General features: G+C 43.4%; 1 protein-coding gene across 3 annotated transcripts in view; it reads left to right on the forward strand.

The window, feature by feature from the left end:
- Positions 1–22,481, forward strand: part of WNK2 (WNK lysine deficient protein kinase 2) — a 171,206-nt gene that overhangs the window by 144,434 nt on the left and 4,291 nt on the right. For 2 of the 3 annotated variants that reach the window (XM_069736745.1, XM_069736748.1), the window contains 5 exons: positions 3,251–3,456; positions 3,761–3,964; positions 12,650–12,748; positions 18,365–18,409; positions 21,913–22,175. In XM_069736745.1, coding sequence (XP_069592846.1) covers positions 3,251–3,456; positions 3,761–3,964; positions 12,650–12,748; positions 18,365–18,409; positions 21,913–22,175 — 817 coding nt within the window. The remainder of the gene's footprint in view (positions 1–3,250; positions 3,457–3,760; positions 3,965–12,649; positions 12,749–18,364; positions 18,410–21,912; positions 22,176–22,481) is intronic. The other variant, XM_069736747.1, reaches the window with a different exon arrangement.

Genomic DNA, 22,481 nt, shown 5'->3' on the forward strand with positions numbered 1-22,481 from the left:
ACAGTGGTGTAACTCAAAGCTTGTGGGTCCCAACGTAAAATCTCCAACCAGGTCCCCAACTATCACTGGGCTTTAATAGTATTGGGTTTCTCATATGGGCCAAAGGAACCTTTTGGGCCCCTGGGGCTCCAGAGTGCAACTGCTACCCCTGCACCTGCTGTAGTTACACCCCTGGACTAGCAATTTGGAGAGATTTTCAGGGGTAATGCACACTTTTTACACAAAGTGACTTTCTTATTGCCTACTTGGCTCATTATCAGATGATATAGTGTTGTGTGAAATTACCAGAAACAGACTGAACAGCATTCTGTGATTGCATTAATAATTTCTGATCCAGATCAATGTTGTTAACAGCACATGTGAATGAATTGTATTTCATTTTTAGCAACGTTTCGGGTCAATCAACACCCTTCATCAGACCGTGTATAAACACAAAGCAATATTTTACCAAATGTGAAAAATGGTGCAAGGAAGTGTAGAAAATGGCATTATACGGATATAACTGTATAGTATCTTGAGGAATAATATCAGGGACGGTCATGACTTATTGGAAACAAGTGAGATAATTACAATCGGGGCAAGTTATCCAAATATAGGGGATAACTTACTGTATAGACGGCATCTGAAAGTACAGGGGACATTTATGATTCATCTGGAATCAAGGATCCTCTATAGAACCAAATCAGATATCTGCACCTGTCCGGGGGCCAAAGTTGAGCTCCAAAAATGTAATGTCTTTTACTAAAATAGCAATTTATGCCCTATCCAACTTGCTGGACGTCCTACCGCCCGGACCCCCGGTGATCCTGAGAACGGGGCTGAACCTCTGCTCCATTATGGTACTGTTAGGGAAAGCAGAACACAGCCCTCCGGTATATCCAACAGTCCCATAGACAATGAGACCGAGCATGCGCACCTCCATTCCAAGACTTGCTCGTCACAATCTTGTCTGGAGATAAAAAGGAGAATATCTTGCAACTCCTGTACTGTGTGAATTAAGACAGTAGTGTCACAAAATGAAGCCTTTGTAGCATTTCCTTATTGATTGCGGTCTTCGTTTTGTCTTTCAGGGTGGGATGAGGGATTCCATATTGTGCCTCGTTGCATTTGATGGCATCACAAACTCTATTGATCTGGGTCATAAATGTCGTACCAAATACTCCCCCAGTTCCCCTCAATTTAGCTTAATGAAGTGTGAGCCATTAATCTAGTCATCACATTGGCCCCCTGACTTTAGTTATGACTTTCATATCGCATTTACACCAATGACGAACCCGGCCGGCTCCATCCTTTACCAGCTTCCTTTCCTGGAACTAATAATATCAGATGAGCACATGATGGATTGTGCGCTCGCATTATGATTCTGTCATCCTTTGGTAAATTGGTCAATTTCTCTCTGCGGCTATAAATGGGTTGTGTGGAGTTCTTTTGTGTGTAATCAATATTGTGCGATTCGTATTTGGTGCTTTTTTTTTTTTTTGTACATTTTAGGTCCTGGAAGGAATAGTATAAAATGTAAAAAATTACTGTGTAAGCAGTGACTTTGCACACTGACAGAATTCTCCAGTACCGGTGCATACATGTGCAAGCAAATTCAGCGAAGCTGGACACATATAATCGGAATGTGGCCCGAAGTATGTAATTTGCAGTCGCGTTCCAACTAGACGTGTCCGGCCTTGCTCAATGCAAGTGAATTGAGCAAGGCTGGACATGTCTAGTTGGAATGTGTCCGGAAGTATGACATTTTCCGTACTTGCGGTCACATTCCAACTAGACGTGTCCGGCCTTGCTCAATGCAAGTGAATTGAATGAGACCGGACATGTCTAGTCGGAATGTGGCCGGAAGTATGCAAATTGTATACTTGCTGTCACATGATCGCCCCCTCTCGGCGCTGACATCGGAGAATCTGCACAGCGAGCCAGGCAATCACTTTGAGGATTTATAAGTTTGTGGTCACATAGAGTGACTGCAGACTTGTACACCAAGACCGGGCTGCCCCTTTAACTGTTGGGTAAAAAAAAGCATACTCTGCTACATTCAGCTGTCTCACTGAGAAGCATGTACATCAGAAATCTGGCATAAAAGTTTTGTTAAAGTCACATTTCCACAAAAATTGTAACTTTTTCTTTTGTGTTGAACTTGATACTTTCCTATAAAGAGGACCTATCAGTTGCTTAAAAAATGTATTTCAATGACCTGCGATTCTCCCGCTTTTTTTCCCATTTTTTTCTCTGTGTCAATCCGTTGTAGCGATGTTTACATTTGTTTGTTTTGGAGCGCAGTATGTGAAATCTCTGCTTATAGTGCAACAGAGCATTTTTTCATAGCTTTCTTTGGGGCATGATGCTTTCTCCCCTCCCTCCAAGATGCTGTCAATCACATCTGATCTAGAAGTCTCCGTTTCAGACACTGCCGAGCAGGGATTGGCAGCTTCTGTGAGGTAGGGTGAAAGCGGATGCCGTCGGAATCGACTCTGAAGAAATGCCCAGTTGTACCACAAGCAGAGATTTCACATATTGCGCTCCAAAAGAAACAAATGTGAATATTTCAGCAATGCAGCGCAAAACGGAAAGGGTGTTCAGCAGGATTCCTAGTATTCTGAAATGGTATAAAAGAACTGGTGCAATTGCATCAGTTGGAATTAGTCAGTATAGGTTTAAAGAGTCTCTGACTTGGCAAAAATCTGGAATTTTTTGGCTTGGTGAAAATGGCGCTGTTCTCCTGAATCCGTAGTTTGTTTGTTTTTCTTTTATTCCTGTGCCCATCTGTTACTGTCAAAATCTAGTCTTTTGAACCAACTGGGAGTGGTAATAGAGGAGGCTCCTGCAGAGATGTGATGACCACTCCCACTTGTCCAAAAGCAAGGCTAGATTTTTATGTTGGGAAGAATGGAGCATATCTTGTGAATGGAGAGGCGCAGAAGCAAAAGAACAACAACGCCGGATGCGGGAGAACAGCGGCGTTCACACCAGGGAGATAGAGATACGTGTTTATGTCACTGACAGCAAGCAGAGATCTTTAAAATGATGGATATTTGAAACACCGTTATTTCGCAATTGTGACGTTGCAGTCATTTTCTGAATTAAATCCTGATCACAAATACAATTGTAAATCTTCAAACCATAATTCTTCTCTGTACTGTCTCCCTTACAATTACCGACCACCTATTCTACAGAGACGTGTTACTTTGATTATCGTGTCTTAAAGGGGTTTTTTTGTTTTTTTTTTTGTTTGTTTTTTTCCCATAAGGCACATGAAAGAAATCTCTGAATTGCAAGTGCAGCAGAGGAAAGAGATAGAAGCCCTTTATGTGCGGCTGGGGAGACCTCTCCCCCCAAATGTGGGATTCCTTCATGCTGCGCCACCAAGTGGCCGCCGACGGAGAATCAGCAAAAACAAAGTAAAAAGTGGGAAGCTGCTTAATCCTTTGGTCCAGCAACTAAAAAATGGTACAAGTATGTTACGCTGTTTTCTTCTATACATCGCGCCTACCTGCATGCGGTTGTTTAAACGCTTTTTAGGCTGCATCAACACCACCATTGCCAACCGTCAACAAATTTACCGACAATTGAAAAAAAAAAATAATTTAAAAAAAAATTAATCTCAAACTAAAGAATTTCTCGGACTGAGAATTGAATTTCATACTCTTATTAGATTCTAGTTTTTTATGTATTTTTCATTGTCAGTAAATTTTCGTAAATGCTAGTCTACTAGGTTGGCAACCTTGGTGTTTTCTTTCTGTTTTTCTTTCTGTTGCAGGTGATATAACTACGGATTGTAATGGATTTCCTTCCAAGGATCCATTGAAGCCTCACCTGGACCCAAAGACCTCCCTGACGGCATCTCCGGGTCGGGCCGTTCAGACACAGCAGCCTTGTTCAGTGAAAGTTACGGTGTCCTCAGATAATATCTGTTCTGGGGTTGTCCGAGATGGTGTTGATATGCATGGCAGCGGCGGACAAGGTGATCTATCATTGAGGGATGTTCCTCTTTGTGCTAGTTTAATTGCCGCTGCAGAGTGAGGCAACACGGGACGGAGTTGCTTTCAGACTGCACGTGGCTTTGCTGCTGTACTGATCAAGACAGACACTGTGAGAATGATCATCCATCTTCATCCTCTGTATGTGACATTTTATTCGGGTACATTTCCGTGCCCCTACCGGTGATCTAGACGCCATTTCTGCTTAGGAAGACGCTAAATTCTACATTAATACCCTGTATGTGGGGGGTGACCGCAAGATGGTTTTTGCTTTGCTAGCACTAGGTAAATATTAGATATATTTTTTTGGGAATGTAGGGATGAGAAGATGGTAGAAGCTTATTTCTTTTTTTAATTTTTTAATTTTTATTTTTTTATTTCAGACCTCCCCACCCATAAGTTGTCATGGTCATATCTGCTTTATGAGCTTATCCTTTTAAAAATGCAAATATCTTCATATTTTATGTAACAGGGATTATTGGAATACTGACCTATACTATTGGAATGTGGGGAGAAATCTTAGCGGAGGATAAAAGAACACATGATGCTTCCCCCACAGTTATCGCAGTCCCCGGGGAGCTCATGCCAGGACCTTTGACCACATTGCTACTGGGTGTAATAGATACCCTTAAAGGATGTTGTGTTATATTCTTTAAAATCTGTGCTCTTTCTGTATTTTTCAGTCAAGAATACTGTTCTAATCGTGGTAAAAATGTACTTATTTTTTCGGACTACAGGACGCAGCACTGCCGGAGGCGCCCCCGCTGGCAGCTCTGCTGGAGGATCATCCGCTGGTGGCTCTGCCAGGGGCACCCATGCTGGCAGCTTTGCCGGAGGCGCCCCCGCTGGTGGCTCTGCCAGGGGCACCCATGCTGGCAGCTTTGCCGGAGGCGCCCCCGCTGGTGGCTCTGCCAGGGGCACCCATGCTGGCAGCTTTGCCGGAGGCGCCCCTGCTGGCATCTACCGGAGGAGCATCCGCCGGGGGCTCTGTCGGAGACGCCCCCGCCGGCGGCTCTGTCGGAGGCGCCCCCGCTGGCAGCTCTGCCGGAGGCACCCCCGCTGGTGGTTCTGTCGGAGGCACCCCCGCTGGTAGCTCTGCCGGAGGAGCATCCGCTGGAGCCTCTGCCGGAGGCGCCCCCGCTGGCGGCTCTGTCGGAGGCACCCCCGCTGGTAGCTCTGCGGGAGGCGCCCCCGCTGGCGGCTCTGTCGGAGGCGCCCCTGCTGGCAGCTCTGCCGGAGGAGCATCCGCCGGGGGCTCTATCGGAGGCGCCCCCGCTGGCGGCTCTGTCGGAGGCGCCCCCGCTGGCGGCTCTGTCGGAGGCGCCTCCGCTGGCAGCTCTGCCGGAGCAACACCTGCTGGTGGCTCTGTCGGAGGCACCCCCGCTGGTAGCTCTGCCGGAGGAGCATCCGCTGGAGCCTCTGCCGGAGGCACCCCCGCTGGTAGCTCTGCCGGAGGAGCATCCGCTGGAGCCTCTGCCGGAGGCACCCCCGCTGGTAGCTCTGTCGGAGGCGCCCCCGCTGGCGGCTGTCGGAGGCGCCCCCGCTGGTGGCTCTGTTGGAGGCACCCCCGCTGGTAGCTCTGCCGGAGGCGCCCCCGCTGGTGGCTCTGCCGGAGGCGCCCCCGCTGGCAGCTCTGTGCAGATTTAGTGATGGGTAATTACTGGTAGCTTTTTCTTCTGCCCTGCACCAATCCGACTAATATGTTATCAGGCAGGAGGAGAGAGCAGTTCTTCCTCATTGATCTGGAAAGATGCGGTGTCAGTGTTCTCAATCAGCGGAAGCTGCCTTAGGGATATAAAATACCCACACTGTTTTTTTTGGGGGGGGGTTTTGCAAGATTTTTTTTCTTGCTAAAAAAAATTCATCTTAATATCTTTATAAAATACCTGACTATGAAAAAGTAGTGATACTTACACCCGCGTGTCTCACACAGTTCCCATCCCAGCCCTCAGTCTTGACGCACCAGAAACTGCTGTAAACAGCCAGTTGGCCAATCACTGCAGCGGTGATCCGCCCCGGTTAGTGATTGGATGGGCAGGCATTTTCCGTTGTCTATAGACAAGTTCTGTACGTAGAGACCAGTTAAGGGTCAGCCGGAATCACTGACGATAACTTTTTCTGATCTTTTTATATCAGTCTGACCCATATTACAAATACATTTCAGCCCCCTGGACAACCCCTTTAAGGTTATCGTTTACACCAAGTAGTGGTCTCACCTGAGTTGCAAGACAGGTCATATAAACAAGTGCAGCAACAGCGTGTTGGCATGTGGGAAAGTACAGGCATCAAAGGGGCACCGAGCAGATCTGCAGTCAGGGAATGGTTGAAAAACAAAGTGCCTAAACTAATTTCCTAAATTTTAGATCCATAAATATGGAAACCCCCTTTAAAGCAAACCTGTAACATGGAAAAATTATGTCCAGTCTGCGGCCAGCATGTTTCATATTCATTGAAATCCTTGCTCATTCTGTATTATTCAGTCAAGTAGGCGGTCCTAATCTATGATTGACTGCTGTCTCCGGATGCTCACTTACATAGGGAAAGATGTCAATTACTGATTAGCACCGCCCACTGGACCTCTGAGTGAACTTTAAAAGTATTGTGTCCCCTCCACATTACACCTTCCGATCTCCCATTCTAAAACCACAGAATGGTGTTAGTCCCCACTTTGCAGCTATAAAAGCTTCTATTCTTCTGGGAAGGATTTCTACAAAATTTTGGAGGTGCCTGTGGGAATTTTTGCCCTTTTTTCCATAAAAGACAATTTGTGAGGTCAGAAACTGATGTTGGAGAAGAGGCCGGGCTCATAATCTCCGTTCTAGATCAGCTCAAAGATTTTGGATGGGGCTGAGGTCCAGCATGTTCTTCCACACACAACTTCACCATTCATGTCTTTATGGACCTTGGGCCCTGGTCATTATAAACATAAAAGGCCCTTCACCAAACTGTTCCCACAAGGCTGAAAGCTACAGTTATCCGAAATGTATTGATATGGTGAAGTCTTAAAATTTCCATCACTGAAACAAAGCAGTTTTAGGGTCAGAAGAGCAGTGGTCACTTTTCTGCTCTCTGCTTCCCAGCACTTGGTAACCCCGCTCTGTAACATTACGGGGTCTCCACTTTGTGACCTAGTTGCTGCGGTTACTTCCACTTCTCAATAATTGTCACGGTACTGTAGAAGGAGTTTTCTGGGCAATGGGCTCCTTCCCTGTCCAACAAGCTATGAGGTGCCTAGGCTATCCCTCTTCACCAGATTACCTCTGATGATTGAGATGCTGGGGTCTCATACCTTGCTATGCTCCTATATGCCCGCTTGTCTATTCCTTCCCCCACCCAGGGAGGTATGGGACCCGATTGTATAGGGTAACACCAACCTGACAGGGATAAAAGAAAACCACGGTTGTACAAATTCACACACAAAATGACTGAGTGGGAATCAAGAGAGGAGTTAGAGGGACAAACCAAATGGAAAGAGGATAAGAATAAACACTCAAACCAAATCCACACAGAAATCTTCTGAAAGCATCACCAACCAACTTCTACTAATTCTGAACTCTCCTTCAACTCCAAACCAGGAATTAGAAGCTATCACTGGCACCTCCCAAGTGCATGTGGTGAGCATATATACCAAAGAGGAGTGGCCAACACAGAACAGCTGAGACAATTCAGGACCAGAGCTCCAGGAGATACAACTTCTACCGAATGTCGCTTTTTTTTTAGGGGGAGGGGGCAACTCACTCCAGTCTCTAAATGGCTTAAAGTCTCTGGATGATTTTTCAAAATAATGGCTTTTGTTTTTTGACAAACGTGCTGTGACGGGGTGTACGGCAGAGCAAGAAGGGGCAACAGGCCGAGGGATGATTCAACAGATTTATTATCAAGAACGCTGGAACAACACATGCAGGTAGATCTACAGAGTCCACAATTAGTCCAATGGAACAGGTTCGGGGGCACCTCCCGATAATCCTTGTGCCAGGTAACAAAGCAATAGTCCACAATTAGTCCAAGGGATCCCAAAACAATCTCACGAACGACGAGATATGTCCTCAGCTCAAGTCTCGCCCCGTTCGCTTCCACAGTCCTAGATGGGCGTGGGGTCTTGCCTCAGCTAAGAATCCCCACTCCTTCTCCTTCAAGGATCAACTCACATCTGATCTCAAAATAAGAATGGATTGTCTGAGCTCCTGGGATCCGCCCATGAAGGGGTAGGGGTTACACCTTCTATTCAATGGTTGGGTCCACCAGAAGATTCTAGACTGGTGGGCTCCAGGCAGTCTTTGTAATATGTACATTTGACTAGCCACCTGCTGTGAGGAAGAATGGCTATTCCTCCACTAGTGATGTTGACAAAGCTTAATTACATTATAGCTTAGGGCTGCAAGTATTGGGGGAAGGAGACATTGTTACAGGTGAACTCCCAGCCAAGAGAATACATAAATTACAGCTAATAGAAACCAGAGAACAGTTACATACATCAAATGGCATATTATTCAAATGCAGGACAGGGCAAAAGTACATATCATGACAATCCCTTCCCCTCCCAATTTGTGTACGTACCAGGGACCTCTACAGGTCGCTGGTAAAGTACACACAGGCAGAGTGTAACTTACATGTGGTTTCATGCAGCCACGAATTGGCATCTTAGCTCTCCCACATCATTGCCCAGGAGAACATCTGCAGGCAGACCACCCATCACCCCAACCAGACATCGCCTGACCCCAAAACCAAAGTTCAGATCCACAGTGGCTGTGGGAATAGTCCTCCATTGTCCACCAGCCAGTTCAATGACAATCCCAGGTCCTCGATGGATTGCCTCAGGCCGAACCACTCGGGGATCAGCCAGTGTGAGGAAAGCCCCTGAGTCACAAAATCCAATAAGTCTCTGTCCATCCAGCACGACCTCCTGCAAGTGCTTACCTCGATGAGCAGAAGTCGTCATAGCTGCGGGTCGCACACCATAAACTCCTAGTGGTGCAACATGGGTGGGTGAGGCAGTAGGCCAGTCCTCACGTAGTGGTGACACGTCGTCCTCCATGGCACTTGGGTGTACATAATTAATAATACGACTGGGTACAGGATTAATCCTCATTTGAACAGCTGGGCAGGAGGCTTGCAGATGCCCCGGCTGTCCACATCGATAGCATCTCTGCTGGGTCTCACTCCATCCAAGGCGTCCTCTTGGGCGAGGGGTAAGGGAACCTGGAGGCCGGCTTCCACCTGAAGGTGCTGTAGGGGTTTGAGGATGACTTCTCCATGAGCTGGCTGGGCATAAGGCCTGCAGATGCCCCAGATGCCCACAACCATAACACCTGCGCTCTGCTACTTCCTCTCCTCGTCGTATTCCAGAAAACGCAGTAGAAGCAACTGGAGGCACATTTACACGGGTATCAGCATGAGGTGGTGGCTTAGAGGAACGGGGAACAATGGGGACAGAAGAACAGGAAGCCACCGGTGTTGTGGAGCTGGTAGGCCTCTCTCCATCCTCCAACAGAACCCTCCACTGAGGCTTGATGGTGAGAGCCTCATCAGCTAGAGCTGCAGCTTCCTCCACAGTGGCTGGTCTCCTCTCACGCACCCATTCCCGGATCTCAGCAGGGCACTTGAAGTAAAACTGCTCTTTTAGGATAACCTGGAGGAAGGTCTCCCAGGTTAAGGCCTCATCTGCCTCCAGCCAGCGATGACATATCTGTTTGAGTCTGTGGGCATACATCTTGAAAGACACTTCCTCATCACAGGCTAAAGTACGGAACTGAGTCCTGTAAGTGTCTGGGGTAACAGCATAATGTTCTAGAATAGTCCGTTTAATCTCAGCATACTCACAGTTCCCCTGAGGGTCCATAGCTCTATAGGCTGCGGCAGCTCCACCCTCTAAGAGCCCCACCAGATGTCGGACTCGGTCCCTTTCCGGGACTTCCATTAATCGACACTGATGCTCAAAGTCCTGGAAGTAGCCCTCAATGTCGCCTGCAGCCTCATTAAAGGGCTTGAAGTCTTTGCGGGACACTCTGGGGAGTTCCCTCATGGTGGGTGCTGGGGTTAGAGTCTGTCTGGAGCTTCTAGCTGCTTCCAAAGCGATCTGCCTCTCCAGCAATGCCATCTCCTGAGCTCTGTCCTCGGCTCTGTGAATGGCCTCCCTCTCCCTCTCCTCGGCTCTGTGAATGACCTCCCTCTCCTCGGCTCTGTGAATGGCCTCCCTCTCCTCGGCTCTGTGAATGGCCTCCCTCTCCTCGGCTCTGTGAATGGCCTCCCTCTTATCGTCCATGGTGGCCTCTTCTCCCAGCAATGCCAACTCCTCCTCGTACCACATAACCCACTGACTTTTTTGGGTATTTACCTCCGGCTGCAGTCTTTCCTCCATTTGCTGTGAGGGTCCGTCCTCAGCGTCATCTTGCAGGCGAACTCCTTTCAAAGCCGGGCCTTTGATTGTAGGCTCCCCAAACTCCAGTTCTTGTACTCTGTGGTGCTGGTTCTCGATGTTGATGGGCCGTTGTCCTCCATTCCTTCTGCTCTGGTCCCACTGCTTGCCACCAGTTTGTGACGGGGTGTACGGCAGAGCAAGAAGGGACAACAGGCCGAGGGATGATTCAACAGATTTATTATCAAGAACGCTGGAACAACACATGCAGGTAGATCTACAGAGTCCACAATTAGTCCAATGGAACAGGTTCGGGGGCACCTCCCGATAATCCTTGTGCCAGGTAACAAAGCAATAGTCCACAATTAGTCCAAGGGATCCCAAAACAATCTCACGAACGACGAGATATGTCCTCAGCTCAAGTCTCGCCCCGTTCGCTTCCACAGTCCTAGATGGGCGTGGGGTCTTGCCTCAGCTAAGAATCCCCACTCCTTCTCCTTCAAGGATCAACTCACATCTGATCTCAAAATAAGAATGGATTGTCTGAGCTCCTGGGATCCGCCCATGAAGGGGTAGGGGTCACACCTTCTATTCAATGGTTGGGTCCACCAGAAGATTCTAGACTGGTGGGCTCCAGGCAGTCTTTGTAATATGTACATTTGACTAGCCACCTGCTGTGAGGAAGAATGGCTATTCCTCCACTAGTGATGTTGACAAAGCTTAATTACATTATAGCTTAGGGCTGCAAGTATTGGGGGAAGGAGACATTGTTACAGGTGAACTCCCAGCCAAGAAAATACATAAATTACAGCTAATAGAAACCAGAGAACAGTTACATACATCAAATGGCATACTATTCAAATACAGGACAAGGCAAAAGTACATATCATGACACGTGCGACTTTTACAACCGATTTAAGACCCCCCAAATTTTTTGATTTTGCATGAAATTCCTGAAATGCTTGCACCATTTTGAAGGATTCTGCACTAAAAAACATCAGCGAAAACCACAAAAGAAACAAAAAATTAAAAGGGAAAGGGACTGAAAAAAAAAATTGCAAATGAGGAATCGGGAGCTATTATGTTATGTTATAATGCAGGCTAAAATATGTTTCTAGAACTTTTGTGTCACTGGATAGAAAAGTGCAGTCTACTACTTCACAAAAAAATGAAAACATTCTATACAATGGCAGCCTGTGGACACCAAATAGAGCAGTATGGTGTGAAGGCATCTTCAGTCGTGTCAGTGAGGAGCATTTTGTAACTTGTGGAAACCATAAACGCGTTGTGAATAGATTATTTTTAAAGGTATCAGCTAAATACATATGGGATGGGAGGAATACAACTAAGCATCAGCATGTGTGAAAAAGATTTGGGTATATTAATAGATCACAGACTCGCATGAGTCAACAGTTTGATGCAGCAGCAAAAAAGGCAAAAGCAGTTCTAGGATGTATTTAAGAGAAGCATTGAGTCTAGATCACGTGGAGAAATTATCTCCCTCTACTCCTCCTTGGTCAGGCCTCATCTGGAATACTATGTCCACTTCTGGGCACCACATTTTTAAAAAGACATTGAAAAACTGGAGCAAGTTCAGAGAAGAGCTGCCAGGATGGTGAGCAGACCGCAAAGTATGTCCTACGAGGAACGGTTAAAGGATCTGGAAATCTTTAGCTTGCAAAAATAAGGCTAAGAGGAGACTTAATAGCTGTCTACAAATATCTGAAGGGCTGTCACAGTGTAGAAGGATCATCATTATTTTCATTTGCACATGGAAACCCGAAAAGCAATGGAATGAAACTGAAAGGAAGAAGATACAGATTCGATATTAGAAAAAAACGTTTTGACAGTGAGGGTGATCAATGAGTGGCACAGGCATGAGAGGTGGTGAGTTCTCCTTCAATGGAAGTCTTTGAACAGATGCTGGACAGACATCTGCCTGAGATGGTTTAGTGAATCCTGCATTGAGTCGGGGGTTGGACACGATGACCCAGGAGGTCCCTTCCAAATCTACCATTCTATGAATACTATGATATCGATAGCACCCATTAAATAACCATGCAGAGGAGGCTGGATGCACTTTTAGAAGGACAGCTCTTAAAGTAGAAATGACCCATCCAAATCCTTGTACCCAAACTTCATAACACATTATATTTTTTTCCTTTTTTTTGCAAAGATGCAGCCACCAATCCCTTGTTTGGTAGTGAAGAGCTTCTCTTGTATGACAAAGCTGCTTTGATTTCTGCCCGCGCGTCCCATCGCTAATCATAGTTTACCAGTGTCTCTGTTTTCTTCCCTCTATATTCATTTACAGGCTGGACGGTTTACCACCAAACGTCTGAGAGCGTGACCTATAAGTCTAGTAGCAAACCTCGTACCAGATTCCTCAGTGGACCTGTGTCTTTATCCATCTGTTTGTATTTGTTCTTTTCTATTTAATGCGCCTCATCTCTTCCCCGTCCCCGACTTCTTCTTTTCTTTTATATGTCATCCGCTTTGTCACCTTTCCTCTTGATAGCTCATCCATTCTTCTGGATGTGATACCCAACCTTTGTCCAGAGTAAAAAAAGAAAAAAAAGTGTAGTTTTTTTTTTTTAAGAATATTGTGCTTTTTTTGTGTGTGAAATATTTAAGTTTTTAAGAAACGCTATGGAAGCCGTTGCAAAATTAGGAAATTAATTTGGCTTCGGACTTTGCGCCATAGGTTGAGTATCACTGTCCAAAACTGGCATCATCTTTTCCTTTTCTGACCATGTGTTATTTGGATGCTTTTGTGTGCGCAGCTTTTACCAAATGTCTGGGCAGCAAAAGCAAGTGGGCAGGAGCTCGTAGTCTGCGCAGCCAGACACCAACGTGTACACCCCTGTGTTTGGTATCTTTTTTTTCTTACTTTATTCTTCACTTGGTTTTTGATGTAGTGCCTTGAGATTTTCCATGTTTTGAGGCGCTATGAACGACCCACCTCTGAGTAGAAGAATGGTCTTTGCGAGTCTAGGGGCTGAGGATCTATAGCAGCCGTGCAGAAGGACAGATAATTGGGTTGATATGAACATTTGCATTTGTTCATGCTTATCATATTCTTTACATGACATTTTAATACTTTTATATGCAACATTACTAACTAATTACTATATATATATTTTGCTCCGTCATTTTTTTTTTTTGCTATAATCTGCTTTAGCATTAGCGGTCATGTTTATATAACTTGGAAGCCAGTGACCAACTAAAAAAGTAAACTTCAATTTCAATATCTAACAGTGGTTTATAAAATGGTGTAGATACAACTCGCTCTCTCCAACGTGTTTATTCCAGCTTATGGGGCAATCCATTCTTTTGTGCACAGATAAGGCTTTTGAGGCATCTGATCACAAAAAGTTTATCCAAGCCAGCATAAGCTAAAAAAATCTATATATGGTCTATTTTAACATTTTTAACACTAGCGATAAGGAACAATAATACACCACTGTGTATCATAGTAAGCAACAGCGCACAGGTTGCACAAAAATACAAGAATCATGTTCAACATCGTGACGTGAAAATGGTAAAAATAGATATTGACAAAGATGCCGGAAGCCATTCATACAGTTATCTACACATACTCAATAACACACTCCCACCCACAAAGACTAGAATGAGAAACTTCAGAACCCCTATTTGCCAGTTGCTCAAAGCACCTATAAGCAGAAAAAAAATCTGTTTGCCCCTTGTAAAAAAAATAACAATCATACTCCCCTCCGGTGCCAGTGGTTTCGGCACTGGTTCTCCCTGGGATCGCTTGACATTGTCATGTTATCCCTGCGTCAATCAGCGGTGGTTTCAAAATCATGTGATCCCTGCGTCCAATCGACCAATCAGCGGTGGTGAGAGTCGCATGATCCCCTGGAGAGCCAATGCCAACACCCCTGGAATGGCACCAGAGGTGAGTATAGGTGTTATTATTTTACAAAGGGGAAACATACGAGTTCAGAAGATGTTGTCTGAGTAGTGGACAACCCCTTTAAGCCACTGAGACAGGGTAGGGGTGTTGGGAGACTTCCAAGCCATGATGACAATTTTTCAAGCACAAATGTGTACAAAGTGAATAAAAAGAAAAAAAAAGCCAGCTCACCTAATGAAACACCGGTGCACAGCTGTCTGATGTTTTTCTGTCCCGGAATCCTCAATGGAATTTTAATGTTTTTTCGAATAAAGAAATTTGGAAATTTTATCCCAGGAGCTGGAGGTGAATTTTTTCATTCTTTAATAAATGTGTACAAATCTTTAAAAAAGAATCCTCTTCTGTGCATTTAACAATGGTGTTTAATACAGCAAGCAAATGAAGGACCAAAACGGGAGGATCCTATTACAGGGACCACACAGGAGAATGGTACCTTGTTCAGAAAGCACCAAATTACTGAATGCACCAAAAGAACGATCCCTTACTAGATGTAACAAATGTAATATGATGGATTAATGTCTGTAGAATCGTGGAGTCTCCAGCACTAATCACTGAATTGAAAAAAATTATCCGTTACATCCTCCCAGTCATCATCGGAGTTATTCAGTATTTGGTCAGTATTTTACCTCAGTATTTGTAAGCCAAAACCAGGAGTGGGAGAAAAATACAGAAGTGGTGACGTGTTTCTATTATACTTTTCCTCAGATTTTTCCACTCCTGGCTTTGGCTTACAAATACTGAGGTAAAATACTGAGCAAATACTGTACACGTGAAAGGGGCATAAATGAGAGTATATCAGTATCAATAAATCTGAGGCACAAAGCAAGGACTTGAGAGAAGATTATTCTTACTAGACCTCCAAAGAATCAAATTCTTCCTGGATGACGAGCCGAAGTTGTAAACATTGGAAGAAGGAGGATTTCGGCCTATGATATTACAGTCTTGCATTTTTTGGGAAGAGGCAAATCTAGATTGACTGGGAAACAATTGATCAAGATATTTCATTCCAAATTTATAAAAGTGTTGAAGCTTTTGGTCAGGCTACAGTGGAGTTTTAGGGGACGTTCAAGCTTGACCCACTGCCCAATTTGAAACAGACTGATTTCCAGGCCATTGTCTCAACGTAAAATGAAAAAATCTTTATTGTAATTTCATTAAAATATGTGATGTAGATATACAGAAAAGTATATTATTTTGATATATTTTTTTTTTTTAATCTACATCACATTTTAATGAATTTGCATAGTTTTTTCATTTTTATCTTGTGCTGGATCGGACAGACTTTTTGTTATGACTTTATTCAAAATCTACTATCTGACTAATATGTGTGAACACTTTCCTCGAAGGGTCGCAAGAGGCGACAGGGGCAGGAATGTTATGTCTACTACTCCCGGGATGCATGCATCATCGGCAGGAATTGTGCACCTGTAACATTAGAATGGGGAAAGTAAGGGTGCTCTCCCACTCTTTAAATACCATTTTGCTTTTTTGGGGATGCCTAAATAGATTTATATATTTTATCTATATGCAAAATATAGTTTACAGTTCTGTTTTGTTTGTTTTTTGTTGCAACTATCCAAATCCATGGCATAGACATAGATGGGAACTGTGCCTACAGCATCACTTAGGGTTGGTGGCCACTTCATTTATGCAGTCATCCATACCCGGATACCAACATTAGAAAACTCTGATCACAGATGTTTAATCACGGAAATGCCAGTCTGCACTGGTCCCATACATCCATCTAAATGGTTAGACCAAAGACCACCCCATTGGCACCCTCACAATGAGATCATGGAGGAGAGGGGGGGTAACAAAGGTTACAACATGTGAATGACCGGCCACAGGCCACTCTCTATACAATGCTTATAAACCCCCCAAAAATTGGCTTAAAACATAGCTCCTTAGGTATACCCCAAAGTAAAGGTGATGAAGGTGCAAGTAGACTTCCTAGATGGCCCACTTACAATGGGGAAGCTTCACATTGTTCTTAGGATCTTTACCAAGAAAAAGTCCCTGGGTTTGATAGGCTACAATTTGAGGTTTATGCTAAATGTAAAAGATATTTTCAGAAAAGTTTTTGGATCTGGAACTTCTCAAAGGACGTGGAGTATTCCCAGATTTAGTGATGCAAGCATTAATCTTAATAACTGAGAAAGATCTAACCTGGATGGACTCTTAGGGTATGTTTACACTAAGCCTTTTTCCTGTGTTTTTCTGACCAACACCTCTTATTACAAAAAAATGGCAGACAAATTGCTCACCAAACACTTAAAAGAATCTTCCCATTCATTTATATAGAAAAATGGCTTGATGTTCTCATGTTTAAGTTTTTGAGCATCTCTTAAGTACTTCAGGCTTTCAAAACCCCTGGATGGAGAAAGAAAATTGGATATCACTTCTTGTAAAGCATCTCCTGTCAGAAAACATTCCAAAATTGGCCTCGTCCTATTAAAAAGCTGCACGTAAAAATTGAGAAAAAAACACGGCAAAAATGCTTGTTAACCTCTTAAAAACTGCTGCAGGAAACACAAACTTCTTCCAAAAATGCCCCTTATGAAGGAGAATTTGTGACGGGTTTCCGTGGTTCTTGATGATTTGAAAAACAAAAAATTTGAACAAATATCAGATTACCTTGCAAAAATCTTAGAATTGAGATTTAACCTTAGAAAACCTTACAAAATTTTCCATAAGCCTACAGTTGACATCTTCTGAAAAGAGTAGCCGTGGAATTCGGAGCCGTCTAGACCTGTTTTTGAAGCCTGGAGTGGAGTTTTTTTGTAAGACACAATGGGGAGGATGGGGTTTGGGAATGTATTTATAGATTGGGTTAAAATCTGCAATCAACCCTTGTCTCGATGACTAATGAATAATCAGGTCTTCACTGCACAGTGACGGGGTTGTCTTCTTCATGCTGTTGTTTGATGGCATGTTGGAATGTAGAGCAGAGGAAGCTGAAGAGTTTGAGATCTAGTTTTGTGGGAAAAGACCAATGGCAGACGATACAAATTACACGGAATACATTTATTGATGTAAGGCATCTACCTTAAATGGTTGCTCCACTTATTTTCTATTGATGAACTATAGTGGAGATAGGTTATCAATATCTGATCAGTGAGGGTCCAACACCTGGCACCCCCACTGATCAGCGGTTCTTGGTGCCTTACGTATATTAGCAGTTGAGGAGCTGAAGAGGACAGATCAATTAACTGTGTAGTGTTCGCTGCCGGGCACTGTGGATCCTTCCCTATTTGAATGAATAGGACTGAATCTGCAGCACCGAGCAGTGGTCATCACAAAGCACTTAGAGTTGAAGAGCGCAGCTCTGTCGACTAACATCTGCATGGCCCTGAGAACAGCTGATCAGTGGGGTGCCGGGTGTCTGACCCCCACCTATTTAATATTGATCCATAGTATACTTCATTAGTATAACGAATGTGGGGCAACCCTTTAATCAGGAGATCATTTTTACCAAATTCCTGCAGTTTTTCAAGCTGTATGGACCATGCTATGGTATTCTGGACCGACCTGGTGAAGGAACTTCTGCTCAGACCATTGCTTTGTGGTGCAACCAGACCACGCATTTTGATTAAGTGATTACAATTCCTGAACTTTTGTCAAACTTTTACATTTTTGGGAATTTTTTTATTTTTGGGTGAAATTATCATCATTATTATAATCCATAATCCATTCACTGATGATCTTCAGAATCTGCACTTCGAGAAAAATTAGGCATCTTCTGATAATCTCTCCTTTTAAATAATTTAGCATTTCGAAAGAAGTTTTAAGGCTACAAAAACGATCACTTACGTAAATTTTAGCCAATTTCTTCTTCCGTTACCTGGATGGAGTGCCTTGTCTGCTGCTGACCATTTTTTGTATGCGATGCTTTACAATGGCTGCACAGGGGCTGGCTGCACAGATGGTTTTGTCTTATTGCATTCTTTATGTTGTGACTTGGTGTTTTGTGTTTTGCCTGCCTCTCCTCTGCCCTACAAATATAAAAATGCATACATTCCGTCTTATCTTCCCAACCTGTTGCCTATTTAGTTGTGCCTAACCGTCTGCCTTGTACTGTTTTTTGCCTTGTAGGGTCCACTCTGAAACGGCTATGTCTAGGCAAAGATCACAGCAGTAGTAACTATTCGGCTTTTATTTTTCTTGTTTCTTGACATCATCCTTCATAGCATGGAAACTTTTTATTCTTGTTGCTAGCTTGCTCACTTACTGCAGGGGAAAAGTTTTTTTTTTTTTTTTTTTCCTGAGCTTTGTGCCATAGACATTAAATCTGATATTTCTCGGATAATCCACACACCCCCACTGTGCACTCTGGTGTGATTATCTGCATGCTGTGCTCACATTGTGTTTGCGCTCTTCTTGTTATGCCCTGTGATCAGTTTCTAGAACATGTTGTTGGGTTGCTGTATTCTCATTCGGGTTGCTGTATTCTCATTCAGGTTGAACTGAGCATTTTCATAGTTGCTATTTCTTTTTATTTCAAACTGAAAGTTTTCATAGTTGCTATTTTTTTTATTTCAGACTGGGCATTTTTGATAATTGCTATTTTTTTATTTCAAACTGAGCGTTTTCTTAGTTGCTATTTTTTTAAATTTAGAACTGAGCGTTTTCATACTTGCTATTTTTTAATTTCGATCTTTCTAACTGAGCATTTTCATACTTGCTATTTTTTAATTTCGAACTTTCTAACTGAGCGTTTTCATAGTTGCTATTTTTTTGTTTCCAACTGAGCATTTTCAGTTGCTTTTTTTCATTTTGAACTGAGCGTTTTCATAGTTGCTATTTTTATATTTCGAACTTAGCATTTTCATAGTTGCTATTTTTTATATAAAAATATGGTAGCATTAAAAAAAAAAGTTTGGACACACTTTCTCATTTAAAGACTTTTTTGTATTTTCATGACTATGAAAATTGTACATTCACACTGAAGGCATCAAAAGTATGAATTAACACATGTGGAATTACATACTTAGCAAAAAAGTGTAAAACAACTGAAATTATGTCTTATATTGTAGGTTCTTCAAAGTAGCCACCTTTTGCTTGATGACTGCTTTGCACTCTCTTGGCATTCTCTTGATGAGCTTCAAGAGGTAGTCACCGGAAATGGTCTTCCAACAATCTTGAAGGAGTTCCCAGAGATGCTTAGCACTTGTTGGCCCTTTTGCCTTCACTCTGCGATCCAGCTCACCCCAAACCATCTCGATTGGGTTCAGGTCTGGTGACTGTGGAGGCCAGGTCATCTGGCGTAGCACCCCATCACTCTCCTTCGTGGTCAAATAGCCCTTACACAGCCTGGAGGTGTGTTTGGGGTCATTGTCCTGTTGAAAAATAAATGATGGTCCAACTAAACGCAAACCGGATGGAATAGCATGCCGCTGCAAGATGCTGTGGTAGCCATGCTGGTTCAGTATGCCTTCAATTTTGAATAAATCCCCAACAGTGTCACCAGCAAAGCACCCCCACACCATCACACCTCCTCCATTCTTCACGGTGGGAACCAGGCATGTAGAGTCCATCCGTTCACCTCTTCTGCGTCGCCCAAAGACACGGTGGTGGCAACTAAAGATCTCAAATTTGGACTCATCAGACCAAAGCACATATTTCCACTGGTCTAATGTCCATTCCTTGTGTTCTTTAGCCCAAACAAGTCTCTTCTGCTTGTTGCCTGTCCTTAGCAGTGGTTTCCGAGCAGCTATTTTACCATGAAGGCCTGCTGCGCAAAGTCTCCTCTTAACAGTTGTTGTAGAGATGTGTCTGCTGCTAGAACTCTGTGTGGCATTGACCTGGTCTCTAATCTGAGCTGCTGTTAACCTGCGATTTCTGAGGCTGGTGACTCGGATAAACTTATCCTCAGAAGCAGAGGTGACTCTTGGTCTTCCTTTCCTGGGGCTGTCCTCATGTGAGCCAGTTTCTTTGTAGCGCTTGATGGTTTTTGCCACTGCACTTGGGGACACTTTCAAAGTTTTCCCAATTTTTCGGACTGACTGATCTTCATTTCTTAAAGTAATGATGGCCACTCGTTTTTCTTTACTTAGCTGCTTTTTTCTTGCCATAATACAAATTCTAACAGTCTATTCAGTGGGACTATCAGCTGTGTATCCACCAGACTTCTGCTCAACACAACTGATGGTCCCAACACCATTTATAAGGCAAGAAATCCCACTTATTAAACCCGACAGGGCACACCTGTGAAGTGAAAACCATTCCCGGTAACTACCTCTTGAAGCTCATCAAGAGAATGCCAAGAGTCTGCAAAGCAGTCATCAAAGCAAAAGGTGGCTACTTTGAAGAACCTAGAATATAAGACATAATTTCAGTTGTTTCACATTTTTTTGTTAAGTATATAATTCCACATGTGTTAATTCATAGTTTTGATGCCTTCAGTGTGAATGTACAATTTTCATAGTCATGAAAATACAGAAAAATCTTTAAATGAGAAGGTGTGTCCAAACTTTTTGTCTGTACTGTGTGTGTATATATATATATATATATATATATATATATATATATATATATATATATATATATATATATATATATATATATATATATATATATATATATATATATATATATATATATATATATTGGGCTAAACCACAACTCTTAGAATCTATGGCTTTATCTATGATTTTGATAGACTAAGTGTAACCTAAAGTCAAATCCTGAATTCTTTGGTTACACCTACATTTGCCACCTATACCTACCATAGGCATCCAATGAAAAGTTTTGTTTGGCAGTATAAAAATGGCGGTCCATTCTTCGGGCTACAATGAACCAGCCAGGGCCATCTTTATAAATAAAGCAGAGCCATGTAAAGTGATCTTGTGCTGACCGACTCCCGTCCATATGGCCATGTGCATGAGCCCTTAATGGCGACAATTACCATGGCCTTATATAAGTAAGCGCTCACCTTATTTTTTTTTTTTTTTTTTCCCCCCATAGTAACTCAGGTTTTTTTAATTTCTTTTTTTGATACTGACTGTTCATTAATAATGCCAGAATGGTTTTTGGGCCTTGGTATGCATAGGATGGCCGTTGTTCATACCCCTATAGTGTCTTCCAGTTGTAGATTTGGAGTCGTAACCGAATGAGAATACACATAACTGAACGGAAATGGTGAAGGGAACCTGTCACCAGATTTTTGCTATGTAATCTGAGATCAGCGTGAGTCCCTAATTCCAGCGATGTGTCACTTATTGGGCTGCTTGCTGCGGTTTTGATAAACTAACTTATCTGCTGAATATCTAGCAGTTCTCCAAATTTTGAGCCTTTATGTAACCCCACCCATATTACTAATTGGCAGCTTTCTGCCTATGCACAGTGTTCACAGAAAACTGCCAATCAGTGGTGGTTAGGATTATAACGCTCTCATGAATATGAAGGACTATATAGCAGCAGATTTGCTAGTCTTACAGTGATAATCTTCTGCTGATAAAACACAGATTTTTTATCAAAACTACAACAAGTGGTCCAATAAGTGACACATCACTGGAATCTGCGTCTCAACCCCTACATCATGCTGCTCTCTGATTACATAGCAAAAACCCGCTGACAGATTCCCTTTTAAAAGGAACCTTGTAAGAAGACTGTAGTGATTGAGTCTTTCTGAATTTATCCAGGATCCTCCACGAGCAGCCTTGCTGTGGGCCCCGAGCAGACGTCTGGCCCCGCTGTGACCACCCCACAGATCCAAGCTCAGTCTAACAATAGTAACAACAAAAAAGGGACGTTCACCGAGGACCTTCACAAGCTCGTGGATGAGTGGGCAAGCAAAACTGTAGGAGCAGCACAATTTAAACCATCCTTAAATCAACTGAAGCAGTACCAGCAACGGCTGGACCTCGAGCACAAGCCCATATCCAGCACTGATGACTTACCCTCAGTAAGTTACTTTTCTGATATTAACACTTTTCCAAGCTATTTTATAGGCAAAATGTCCCTTTTTAAAGAAGTCTAAGGGGTAACGGGGAGTAACAAGCCAAGCCTGGCATGTCAGAGTGAGGAGACTTATAGGCCATGCATGCTCCTCTTGGAAATGAAATATGCAAATTGTCTCTTCAGAGAGGAAGAGGATTAGATCTCTAGCACCACCTATTGGAAGCAGGAAATTTTTTTTCTCCCCAGGACTGCTCTTTCATTCTCAATATTCTCAATTCTAGGGTAAAATATGTATTCAGTGAATGCGGAC

This window comes from Ranitomeya imitator, chromosome 8 (assembly GCF_032444005.1).
Source record: "Ranitomeya imitator isolate aRanImi1 chromosome 8, aRanImi1.pri, whole genome shotgun sequence".
In the NCBI taxonomy this organism is placed as follows: Eukaryota; Metazoa; Chordata; class Amphibia; order Anura; family Dendrobatidae; genus Ranitomeya; species Ranitomeya imitator.